The sequence below is a fragment of the Heterocephalus glaber genome, unplaced genomic scaffold (assembly GCF_053883595.1).
Source record: "Heterocephalus glaber isolate CG9 unplaced genomic scaffold, H.glaber_assembly_v1.0 deba00001672, whole genome shotgun sequence".
NCBI classification, from domain to species: domain Eukaryota; kingdom Metazoa; phylum Chordata; class Mammalia; order Rodentia; family Bathyergidae; genus Heterocephalus; species Heterocephalus glaber.
The window spans coordinates 93,906-107,736 of NW_028258409.1; the positions used below are offsets into that span (position 1 = coordinate 93,906).

The following is a 13,831-nucleotide window of genomic DNA, read 5'->3' on the forward strand; positions in this document are numbered from 1 at the left end:
TAACAGAGACATGGCAAGGGGTATCACAATCCCCAGCCTGCAACTCTACTACAAAGCTACTGTGATAAAACAGCATGGTATTGGCAAAGAAACAGACTTGAGGACCAGTGGAACAGATTAGAAGATGTAGAAACAGCACCAGACACACTCAGCCATCTCATCTTTGATAAAGGAGCCAAACACCCTCACTGGAGGAAAGATAGCTTCTTTAATAAATGGTGCTGGAATAATTGGGCTTCATCTTGCCAAAGATTAAAACTAGACCTGTACCTCTCACCATGCACTAAACTAAAATCAAAATGGATTAAAGATCTAAATATTAAAATAGAAACTCTGAACCAGTTGGAACAGAGGTTAGGTAGAACCCTTGAAGACATAGGTGTAGGAAAAGATTTTAGGAACAAAACCTCAGTTGCCCATAAACTAGCACAAACAATCCACAAATGGCATGTCTTCTCATTGAAAGGCTTCTGCACAGCAAGAGAAACCACCAGCAGTGTGAAGAGACAACCCACAATGTGGGAAAAAAATCTTCACCTGCTCTTCCTCAGACAAAGGTCTACTATCTCGAATCTATAAAGAACTTAAAAAGATCAGACCTCCCAAATTTAAAGACCCAATCCAAAAATGGGCATCTGAAATGAAGAGACATTTTTCAAAGAAGCAGAAATAGCAAGTAAATACATGAAAAAATGTTCAACATCGCTGGTCATTTGAGAGATGCAAATGGAAACAATGCTGAAATCCCACTTCACTCCAGAAAGAATGGCTGCTATCATGAAATCAACCAATAACAAATGCTGTCGGGGCTGTGGGGAAAGAGGAACCCTGCTCCACTGCTGGTGGGAGTGTAGACTGGTGCAAGCACTGTGCAAATCAGTATGGAGATACCTCGAAGAACTAGGACTGGAAGTCCCATTTGACCCTGCTATTCCACTGCTGGGGATCTTCCCCAAAGAATTAAAAGAATCATACCACAGTGATATATGTGCACTCATGTTCATAGCAGTGCAGTTTGTAATAGCTAAAACTTGGAAACAGCCCGAATGCCCATCAACTTGTGACTGGATAAAGAAAATGTGTTTTTTTTATAAAATGGAGTACTACTCAGCCATAAAAAATTAGAAATTAGAGACATTTATAGCTAAGTGGATACACATTGCGGCAATACTCTTAAGTGAAGTAAATAGGACATACATGTGTAAATACCGAAAAGTTTCTCTGGCGTGAGAAACTGAAAGTGTAAATAAGGACTAAATGTATAATAGGTAATGTGAAATAGAATGAAAAGGGGCAAAGGGAAAGGAAGTGGGAGGGCAAGGGGAAAGGATAGAAGGGAATGGGATTAATATGTGAAAATGGAAAAATAGGAACAAAATCTTTGTTAATAGGGAGGACTGGAGACTTTGAAGGGAATGCTGGGCAAGGGTGAAAAATAAGAACCAAGAAAGACTATGTAAAGGTGCAAATTTCCAATGATGAATGTCATTGTACTGTGTACCGAAAATGTACCAATGATTAGAATGAATAATCAATAATGTAAAATAGGAAGAAAAGGTCCAAAGGGGTAGGGGTAGTGGGAGGGGCAGGGGAAAGGAAAGAAGGGAAAGGAAAAATGATGAGAAATGGAAAAAGTGGAAATAAAGTCTTTCTAAATAGGGAAGGGTGGAGTTCGTGAAGGGAGGGCTAGGAATGGGGAAAAAATAAGAATCAAGATGCATTATATTAAGGTACAATTCTCAATGAGAAATGTAATTGTGTTGTTTACCTACAGTGTCCCAATAAAAGAATTTAATACGATAAATAAATAAATAAATAAAATGAGGAAACATAAGGCTCAAATCCATTCAATTAGGAATGGAAACAGTGAAATTAGAACAGCTTCAGCAGAAACTCAGAAGATCATCACTACCTACTTTGAGAACCTATTTGCCAATAAATGGAAAACACTGAAGAAATGGACAGGTTTCTAGATATATATGAACTACCAAAGTTGAATGAAGACCTAAATATTCTAAACACCACAATATCAATCAATGAATTTGAAAACATAATTAAACCTTAGGAACAAATAAAAGCTGTGGACCAGATGACTTCACTGTTGAATTCTACACAAAATTTAGAAAAGAACTATTTTCAGTACTGTTTAAACTATTCAATGAAATTGAAAAGGAAGCAATAGGTCCAAGTTCAATCCTGGAAGCAAGCATCACTTTGATTCCAAAATCAGACAAAGACACAACTGGCAAAGAAAACTGTAAGTCAATCTACTGAATTAACCTAGATGCATCTGAAATGAAGACACCTGTCAGACAAAGAAGGAGAAGCAGCAAATAAACATATGAAAAATTATTCAATATCATGGGTCATCTGTGACTTGCAAAGAAATAATGCTGTGATTCCATTTCACTCCTGAAAGAATGAGTGCTATCAAGACATCAACCAATAAGAAATGCTGGCAGGGTTGTGTGGAAAAAGGAACCATTCTCCACTGTTGGTGTGAGTGTAGACTGGTGAAAACACTGTGGAAATCCGTATTGAGATACCTCAAGAATCTAGGATTGGTGGTTCCAGTTGACCTCGCTCTTCCCCTGATGGGTATCTTCCCAAAAGAATTGGAACCATCATACCACAGCAACATATGTGCAACCATGTTTACAATGTCAGAGTTTGTAATAGCTAAATCTTGGAAACAGCCCATATGGCTATCAACTGGAGACTGGATGAAGAAGATGCGGGATTTTTAAAATAAAATGGAGCACTACTCAGCCATAAAGAATGATAAACTGGATACATTTATAGCTAAGTGGATGCACATTGAGGCCATAATCTTAAGTGAAATAAATATGACACACATGTGTAAATACCAAATAGTTTCTCTGGTGTGTGAAACTGAAAGTGTACATAAAGAAGAAAACATATAATAGATAATGTGAAATAAGAAGTTCCAAAGGGGAAGATGAAGTGGCAGTTGGGGGTAGGTTAAAGGAAAGAAGGGAAAGGAAAAATAAGAGAAATGAAAAAAGCAGAAAAAAAGTCTTTATATATAGGGAGGATTGGAGGGACTGAAAGAAGGGCAAGGGAATGGGGTAAAAATAAAAACCAAGATATATCATGGACAGGTACAAATTCCCAACGGTGAATGTCATCATAATGTATACCTAAAATGTAGCAATAAACTTAATGTATAAAAAAATAATAAGTTGTTCTCTGTAACGTAATCACTCCACACGATGAGTGTTAATGACATGTACTATGAATATGTACCAATCAAAAAACAAAAAAGAGATAACATATTGGTAACCTAATTTTATTACGGTGTATGAATATGAAAATATCAATTTATCTCTGATACATTTCTTTTATGTCTCTTAATGTACATATTAATATGTACATTAATATATGTAATTGAATGTCAAATAAACATAAATTAAAAATCACATCATACACAACTGGGACAATATAACTTTCTCCTTTTCAATTTGGGTGCTTTTATTTTCACTTCCAACTGTTCCAGCAAGGACTTTCACTAATATATGAGTGGGAGTGGGTTCTCTTTTCTCATTCCTGATGTTAAAGGAAACACTCCCAGTGGTTCCCTAATGTGTATCATGTTTTCACTGGGCTTGCAAAATGTAGCATTTATCTTGTTTATGTACATTTTTTTATATTGGGATCTTTTATCATGAGGGGATGTTCAATTTCATCAAATACTCTTTTTGTATCAATTGTGATGGTCATACAGTTTTTGGTCTTCATTTTGTTGATGTTATAATATCACATTCATTACTTTGTATATATTTAGCCATCTCTTTATCTCTGAGATAAATTTCATTTGCCCATAGTGTGTAGTACTTTTGTCGGACTGTAGGATTTAGTTCACCAATATTTCATTAAGGATTTCTTACCTGTAGTCATAAGACATATTATGCTATCAGATTTTGTCCTTTATTTTGTTATCAGGGAAATGATTACCTTATAGAATGAACTTGGATTAGCTTTCACCACTTCAACTGGAAAAATTTGAGAAAAAATAAACAATTTTGTTAATGTTTGGTAGAATTTAGCAGTGAAAACATGAGGCCCTGGACTTTATTTTAACTATTGTTTGACAGAACAGTTCTTATTAGTGATTTGTTCTTTCCATTTATTTCTGAGGTATTCCAGTAATATTTCTTCTCATTTCAATCTAGGTGGGTATTTGTGTCTAGAGGTTTACCCACTTAAAGTTTCCCCATATTTTTAATATACAAATTTTCACAGTAGTTTCTTCTGAATATTTTATTATGGTGATATTATTTGTATTTTTTTCTTATTTATGACTTCATTTATTTGTGTCTCTTACCTTTTTAAATCAATCTAGCTAAAAGTTTTAAATTTTTGTTTATATTTCAGAAAACTAAATTATTTTTCTTATGCTTTGTATTGTATTTCTAGTCTGTTTCATTGATTCTCATTTCTGTTTCATTTTCTTCTTTCTAGTAACTTATTTTATTCTTTTACAATTTTATTGAGGCAAAAATTTCAATAACATATGCACAATATTTCTTGTTTTCTATAGTTGTTTATTTCTCCCTCTAATCTTGTCCAACTTCTTTTTGTTCACCCATAACTTTGATGGGTGGAGTTAATGTTTTTTCTCTCATTATTTTAAATTTCTCATTTAATCTTCTCATTGATCCATTGGTCATTTACAAATGTATTGTTTAATAAGCATGTATTTGTGCATTTTCTGAAGTTCTTCCTATTATGGACTTCTAGTTTTAAACCATTTCTTTTAGAAAGAGTGCTTGATATGACTTCAGTGTTCTTTAATTTCCACAGACTTCTCTTGTGGCCTAAAAATGTGTCTTAGATAACAGTCCAACTGTTCTTTAGACTACTTTGGCTTCTTTCTTGTCAGATGGAATGTATCACATATGTTATTAAATCTATTTAGTTCAAAATGTTGTTAGTCCATTACATTCTCACTAATTTTCTGGTTGAATGAACTTAAAGTTATGTATGGATATTTGTTATGATTATTGTAGGCAATTCATGTCACCCTTTAGATCCTTAATATTTGGTTAATATAGAAACTGTGACTTAAAATATGGTGTGGTTAAAAATTTTAAATATTACAGTGAAATACTCATTACCATTAATCTCTCTCAAACTACTCCTCACTTTTTTAAACTACATCTCACACTATTGTCACTTTCTAAAATAGTTCTGGAAGTGCTCCTCAGTGAAAGTCTTTATGAGCTGTGATAAAAAAATATTGTGAATGCTGCCACTGTTGCCAATTACTATCAATCGAGTATCTCAGAAAAACATGGAAAATAAAAATGATTAATGTGCCATAAGTGTATATAAATATATACTGTACATATAGAGTTTTCCCCAAGGATATTTTCAGCCCATTAAATTATCTCTGTCATTCTCACCCTTGTATTTCAAATCCACAGCATACAATTCATATATTTTCATAGCAATAGACCTATGAAATGCTTCCCTCTCTCCTTCTACATCATGTAAATGTTGATTTTAAAACAGTCAGAATCATTTCATAATTGTCTATCACTTTCCATCTCTGACAAATGACTGTTGTGACCACACTCACTACTTTGGGGCTTGGATCCATCATATTTCCAAGATTTGGAAAATATTCTGTAGTTATTTGTTGAATAAATTCTTGTACCCTTAGATACTAAATCTAACACCTCTTCCAATTCCAGTGACGCTTGGAATTGCTCCTTTAGAGTTACCTTGAAGTTCTCAGATCATCTGATTGTCTCTTATTGATTTTTTAGTGTTATTTAGTAAATGTTCTAGTACATCAACTTTGTCCTCCAGTCCTAACATTTTACTTTCTGTCTGACCATGATACTTCCAAAGCTTTGCATTGAAGTTTTTATTTTCTTGATTTCTACTTGATTCTTTTTAATGAGTTCTAATTCTCCCTAATGTGTTCATTCTTATGCTGCATTGTGTTCCATAATTTATTCAGCTGTTTATTTCCATCTTCTCTAGCTCACTTTTAATATTATAATTTATTTATTCAGCAGCTTATTTACACTACTTTTAGTCCATTAATCATCATAGTAATTACTTAAGCTTCTTATTTGTCTCTTCTTTGATTTCTTTAATTATTTTTTCTTTGTCCAGAAATTCACTTCTTTATCTGTGAAATGAGTGAGGAATTGAGTTTTGCAGGTATCTTATTGCTTTGTTTTCTCAGGAATCTTCCATTGTTGTATTGAAAGTTGTAGCTCTCTTAGGAGAGAAAACTCTGTGAGTATACTAGAAATGTCTTTGTTAAGTGCAATTCTCCCTCTGATGTGCCTTTGACCCTGGGTATTGTTCAGTGTACAGACACCTACTCCATCTCCTCAAGTACTAGTCTCAGTCTATATTCACTGCCTTTTGTGTGTGAGGATAAGCCATAATGACAATGCACAAAGAATCAGTCATATACCAATACTTAATTTAATACTTATTGTAAACGTTTTGAAGTCTTTCAGTAAGGCATGAAATTGAAGGTATACTAACCATGAAGAATAGGCTGGGAAATATGTGAAGAAAAGTGGAAGGGTGAGGATAAATGAGATAAAACAAAAAGGAGAAACAAAAATATTTTAAAAATAACTAGAGACATTTATATCTAAATGGATGTACATTGAGGCCATACACTTTAGTGAAATAAATAGGACACACGTGTAAATACCGAATAGTTTCTCCAGGGTGAAAAGCTAAAAGTGTGAATAAGGTTCAAATAGTATAATTGAAAATGTAAAATAAGAAGAAAAGGTCTAAAGGAGTAGGGGAAGTGTAAGGGGTATGGGGAGGAAAGAAGGGAAAAAGAAATAATATGAGAAAAGGAAAAAATGGAAACAAGGTCTCTGTAAATGGGGAAGGGTGGAGAGGGTGAAGAGAGGACAGGGAAAAGGGGAAAAATAAGAACCAGGATACATCATGTAAAGGTACAAGATCCCAACGATGAATGTAACTGTATTGTATACCTAAAATTTGCCAAGAAACTTAATGAAAAAAATTTTTAAATAGATATTCATGGCACTATGTTTATACACAGATATTAGAGGGGAAGCACAGGAAGTTCTGGAGGTTATGTGAGGGGCCAGAGTGAATGATCAGGAAAAAAAAGAAGTGGAAATAGAGAGATGCTTTTTGTGGGTTTGGAACGAATTAATGTTATTTTTCTGCCTGTGGAAACCCAATGTTGAGGATTGGTAAAAGACCCTTGGTGAGGAAGAAATGAACAAGTCAATGTAAATTACTGTAGAAATAAAAACAATCCACACCCATGCACAATTGTATACATACTTCTTGCAGGCTTATGCTTTAGAAGTGAAGTTGATCTGAATGTGCCTGACACTGCACACAGTGCATTGATTTGGCAGGTGGGAGTGTCAACACTCTGCCCTATTCCAGTCCCAGTATCATTAGCCCACCATATTCTGGAGCCTCGGTATTTCTCAGAATCTTTGATCAGCATTTACTCTGCTCCCTCCATTGAGTTTCAGCCATGGTTCTCTACCAGCTACTGACTTTTTAAACTGCTCCCCATCCTGGGACTTCTAAGTCATTTCTGTCAGCTTTCTCAGTCTTCTGTTATTTCAATGACCTTTGAAATCAGTGAAAAGCTTTTCTCAGTTAGTGCAAACAGTTTCCCTTTTTTCCTACCTTCTTCCCATTGAAGTTTTCTTGATTTCCAGGGTAGCTAGATCACCAGACCTGTGTGGGTTCTGGGCCCCTGGCCAAGGAATTTGTTTGCTGTCACCATCTGTGATTCTGTACTGTTTTCTGACAGGAAAACTGCAGAGTTCCAGGGGGCTGGGGACAGTGTTATTTGAGGAAAGTGAACAGCTGTGGTACTCCTTACTTTTTTCCCTAAAAGTTTTGTGTATCTCATAGGCTGAGTAATTCTCTAGACCTGGGCTGGAATCTGCATCAGTCATTTGTGTATGTTGTCATTTTCACAGATGATGAAATTTTTATCTTTTTGTGTGCATTGATACTTTCACCTATATGAAATGCTTCACTATAACTCCGATAATTTTCTTTTGTCTGAAATTTTCTTTTTCTTATATTAATATAATTTTTCCAGTATGTTTAATTACAATGTCCCTCATTTGTCCACCACAAATATTTTCTAAGATATTCAATGTATGTTGGGAACCACAAACAGTACCAGACTGTAAGCTATGTTCATATTTATAGAAAATATTTCTACTTTTTAAATTAATGGAATCATGAGTAATTTTCATTGGAAAATTTAAATTGCCAACATTATTAGTCTCATTCTGTGGGGCATTATTAAATAAAATGATCTCTACTTAAAAGTAACTACTAGGGCTGAGTCATGGTTTGGCCTTTTTGTGCATTTAAAAATATTTTTTAAGTTGAGTACATGTACAAAAAGAAGAATAAAGTAATAATGAGGGAAAGGAGATGATCCCTGTCAGCGATCCCTGACAGTGTTTGAGGGAGAAAGACCATCTTTGCTTCTGGTGGATTTTTAACTGAGTTTAAATTTCCTTAATTCTAGCCAAAATTTAAAAACAAAATCAAATTTATCCAAAAGAAAAAAAGTAGCCTTATCTTTATAACGATAAGAAATTGCACAAGTTCAATATTCAAAAGAAAAATGGTGAAAAAGAAACTGAAAATTTGTAAAAAAAAATTTTTATTAAGATTTAATCTTTATTTTGAAATGGAAGACTTCCTTTTCCTGGATGTATTCTTCATTTATTTTCAATACTTTTAAATGTATCATATATGAACACATTATGTTCTTTTTCTTACATTCCTTCTTTGTCATTATTTATTTGCAACTCTTTAGCTTAGGTTTTTTTAACCATTCTTTTAAAAATACAGTGGTCTACACTATACAACATATTAACCTAAAATACTTTTACAGATCATTTCATTAAATATCAGTGGAACAATATTTTTCTCATAACCAGTGAATGTACTATAGGAGAAACCACAAAACACATCTGAACACATACTTAAAAATAAAAAGCATTTCACATGTGAAAAAATAACTATCAAAATATACCTTTCAAAAAAATGAAAGGAATAAAAGCAGGTTTCTAAATAACAGTATAAAACAAAATCAGTGGAACATCAATATCAACTGAAACAAGATACAAAGTATTAACTTACATTAATAAGTACATTAATAAGTACATTAATAAGTACATTAGTTTGCTGTCTCCTAGGAGCAAGAGAATTAGAAATTCATTTCTTCTCCCAAGAAAAATTTCAGGAGTCACAAAGAATTTAGCAAATGTCCAACTGGGGCAAAAGTTCCATTGTGGCCACACAGGCACAGGAAAACTCCTACAATATATGGAGGGTGAGAAAGAAATCTAGATAAAGGAAAGAAATTGAAGAAACTCACCAGATCCAAATTTGGTATCAGGAGGATTTATAAAGGAGACCTGTACTCCCACAGTAGCATGGCACCCCTTACACCCTGAGACTTTCATATTTATTGGATCAAATGCCCTGAATAAGGGGATTCACAGAGATATACCACTAAAACTGAGAGCTAAAATTAATGATATCAGTAAGAATTAAAATGGGGGAAGGAGAATTATAGAAGCAGGGAGGCGAGAGGAAGGATATTTTAAAAAGAAACAACATATTATGCATATGCACCTAATTCCCAAGATGACTGTAAACTGCATGTACTGCAAACATGAACTAAACATGTACTTAAAAAAAAGACTCCTAATTGGTCTGTTGATCCCAATGGGAATAGGATCACAATGATGGTGACTGAAAGCTGACAGTAGGTGTTTGAGAGGGCACTGGTAGGCCCTTGGGGAAGCTGAAGACAGATGCACAACCCTGATTAGGAACCCAGAACTGAGCACTGAGGAGACTGTTGCTCTCCTACTACATGAGCTGACAGTGACTTCGAAAGGTTGAATCCTGGGGAGAAAAGAGACAGGTACTGGAACTGGCACTAACTCCTTCCTCCCCAAACACTGGGGATGTTTGCTTTTGCAGAACATCCTGCTCATGACCCAGTCAGTACTCAAGTGGAAGCCCCATCTCAGCATGCCAGAAGCTACTGAATGATGGGAGACAGTGTGGAAAATGAGCTGAGAAAAAATATAATCCAGAGGATAATGAAGCTTAATACCCATTTATTTATAAGATTCTGAAATGTTAAAATTTACATTATTCAATCATTATAGATTAAAATATCCAATAAAAACTACAAAAATATGTTTGGTAGCCAGTTTTAGTTTTCTCCATGAGAGTCTAAAAATGTATGATTATTTAAAAGTAAAACAACAACCAATACATTAATTGGTTTGATGTTTACATTTTAAGAGGAAATTACTCTTGAGTACTATGAGTTGATCCATAACATAAGAGAGAAATGCAAAATATATACGATAATATTTTTGGAAACTTAAGTGCATTAGGAAAATATAAAATGGAAAATCTTTTAGATAATGAAAACAGTGAAAAGTTTAATAGAATATTAGGTGATATAGAACAGTTGAAATGAAAATCATAGGTGTATTATCTAACTCCTTGTTGCACTCTTAAATAATATTTTCAGACCATTCTTGATGTCTTTATTCCTTAGACTGTAGATGAAGGGGTTTAGCATGGGTGTGACCACACTGTCCATCACTGAGGCTGTTGCAGTTGAGTATGAGTTTTGGGCAAGAGCAGAACTAAGGTACACACCTAGGCTTGTGCCATAGAATAAAGAAACCACTGAAAGGTGAGATGCACAGGTGGAAAATGCTTTATACCTCCCCTGAGCTGATGAGATTGCATGTATGGAGGAAACTATCTTAAAGTAAGAGTGAAGGATGCCAGCAAGTGGACCACCACCCAGCAGCACAGTGCTAACATATGTCACCACATCATTATGAAAGGTGTCAGAACAGGCAGAGTGGACTATTTGATTTAGTTCACAGAAGAAATGTGGGATTTCCAAACCAGTGCAAAAGGTCAGCCGCAACACCATTAAGCTGTGTAACAGGGCATTTAGGACACTCAGGATCCAGCATGCTAGAACCAGCAACACACAGAGCTGGGGGTTCATGATGACTCTGTAATGCAGTGGGTGGCAGATGGCCACATAGCGGTCATAGGACATCACAGTCAACAGAAAGATGTCCAACATTACAAGTAGTACAAAAAAATACACTTGAGTGATGCAGCCTTCATATGTCATGACTTTGCTCTGTGTCTGAATGTTCATGAGCATGTTTGGTACTGTGGTGGAGGTGAAACTGATGTCCACAAAGGACAGATTGGAGAGGAAGAAGTACATGGGTGTGTGCAGGCGGGAGTCTGACACTGTGGCCAATATGATGAGCATGTTCCCTAGCACAGTGGCCAGGTACATGGACAGGAAAATTCCAAACAGCAAAGGCTGTAGGTCTGGGTCATCTGAAAATCCCAGAAGAACAAATCTTGCAATTTGTGTGTAATTTCTTGATTCCATATCGTTGATGTAACCTGCAGAGTGAAAGGGACACACACACACACAGAGACACACACACACACACAAAGACAGAGAGAGAGAGAGAAAGGAGAGCAAGGTGTATGAGTGGTGACAAACAAAAACAACTTGCACTAGTCACTTCTCATAAATGTTATCACTTATTTTCTATAGTCAAATACCTTATTTTTATGTTTCATGTACTTTTAGGTTCCCTTTAATAGCTCTGTCTATCATCTCTGGTGAGGAATTTCTATCCAATGTTCAGCTTTCCAACAAGAGATCATGTGTTTGATTATTGTAAAGAAAAATTCTTTCATACCTTATAAAATTATTAATGAATATAAATCTTAAAAGAACTGTCTAGATAATATATTTACAGAGCAAACATCAATCGTGCATAAAATATAATGTTAGAGAAACTACACAGACTTTAAATGTTGTATAAGATGTGAGACCATAAAAAATGCCTGAAAGAAAAGGAAAGAAAATAAAAATTGAGTCGGATATTTATTATTTTTTCATTTTCTTTAAACTGACTTTCAAGTAAGAACAGTAGACAGGATGACATTTGAACAAAGAACTCAAGAAGATGGGATGAGTGCCACCGAGGTCACTGGGGAGGTTTTGTATGTAGGAGAAACAAACAGTGCTAGGCCTAGGGAAACATACATCATTCAGATGTTCAAGGCCATGAAGGAGGAGTGTTATGGAAAAAAAAAGCAAGAGGTTAGGGTGTGACTCGGATGTGAAGGCTGAATGTGCTGGTCTTCTAAAAGCCAAGAGTAGAATAGTCATAGTCAGAGGTTGTGAAACACAGAGAGGAAGGGAGGATAAATTGGGTCAAATAGTGAGTAATGAAACACATTGAGAAGAATTAAGGCATAGTATTCAGTGGTACAATTTTTATTATAATTAAAAACACATTTTTTATACTTCAAAATAGCTAGACATGGTATTGACTGTTCCCAACACAGAAAACATTAAATGTTTCAGGACATGGATACTCTGATTACCATAATATCACATTTTACCACAAAAAGATGCAAAATTATTATGCCTATTAAAACTAAAAGGTTTAAAATATTTCTCATGGCAACCACATCTGCACAGAGATCACAGAGCTTAGAGCAACAAACCAAGGTAAAAAATCTTGGTGGTACCAATTACACTTGTTATTTCATACAATTATAGTTAGACACAGAGACTCATTATTTTTGAGCTATGAAATATGATGATAATTGTATTCAACTCATTAGGATCTTGTAGAAAATAAATGAGTTCAGATTCAAGGATAATTTAATTTAATTTTAAAAGAGGAAGAGAGAGGAGAGGTGATGTGAGACAGCATTGGAGTGGAGCTACACCGCCCCATTCTGGACCTCCCAGCCAGTAGTGGACAGGTGAGAAGTGGAGCCACACATTGCCTGAAGCAAAACTCCAGAATCCCCCCACCCCACCGCCTCTGGCTTCTTGGTTGTGCCTGTACCTGGATCCACAACCTAGAGGCACAGGGGGTCATAAAGGCCATTGTCCTGAGCTCCAGAAGATAGAGGAGAAGTGAACAACAGAAAGAGGACCCCTCTCAGGCTCCTTGATGAAAATTGAAGTGCCCTGGAAAAGTGAAGAGAATCTCTATAGTAAAGTCACACCAGACCACCATAGTTAGTAAGTTGGAGGGATCACCACCTCCCTTGAGAACCTGGAATATCTTCAGGAGAAGGGCAGCTGGGACCTGTAGTAGTACCTTGCAGAGCTCAACCCTGCAGGAGATCAGGCAGCTGAACTTGGGCCTTGCAGCCAGAAATAAGCCTGAATCTCAGGGGTCTGCTGCTGGCTTGGTGAGACTACTTGACTTAGACCTCCACACTGCAGCCCACGTTGTCTATTGTGACAGCAGATGCATAGGCTGAAGAAGGCCCTTCATTTTTATTTTTCATTTTCAAAATTATTTTTTCTCTCATTTTTAATTTTTATTTGTTTTTTTCTACTTTTCAATTTTTTTCTTTCTTCTTTTGCTTTTTTATCTCATTTCTCTCTCTCACTCTCTTGCTCTCTCACTGTCCCACATTGTTCTGCATCTCCCTTTTTTTTCCTGTTCCTGTCGTAATTCAGTTTTCTTCTTTCTTTTTCTTTTCTTCTCACTTTTTTCTTCTCTCAATTGTCATTAGTTTCAAAGAAAAGTGAATACAGTTTCTAGCTTCCCTATTGCTGATAGGTTGTTCTGTCCTTGTCTTTGATCTTTCATTCTATCTTTCCTCTTGTCTTCAATAATTCCCTGTAGAGTTTGCGTGATCTTCCTGTGTCCTCTGGCCTTACTTCTAATCTTTCCCTATCCTTCTACCTGTA

At 35.4% G+C, this 13,831-nt stretch overlaps 1 protein-coding gene and 1 long non-coding RNA gene across 2 annotated transcripts in view; one reads left to right on the forward strand and one right to left on the reverse strand.

The window, feature by feature from the left end:
- LOC110345672 (uncharacterized) overlaps nt 1-13,831 on the forward strand; it is a 67,288-nt gene that overhangs the window by 21,865 nt on the left and 31,592 nt on the right. The window lies entirely within an intron of this gene.
- On the reverse strand, nt 2,268-11,485 carry LOC101721576 (olfactory receptor 7A10-like). Its single transcript, XM_087197501.1, has 3 exons — nt 10,555-11,485; nt 7,324-7,422; nt 2,268-2,305 (listed from the first exon to the last, which is right to left on the reverse strand). Exons 1-3 carry the CDS (start codon nt 11,483-11,485, stop codon nt 2,268-2,270), a joined length of 1,068 nt encoding a protein of 355 aa, XP_087053627.1.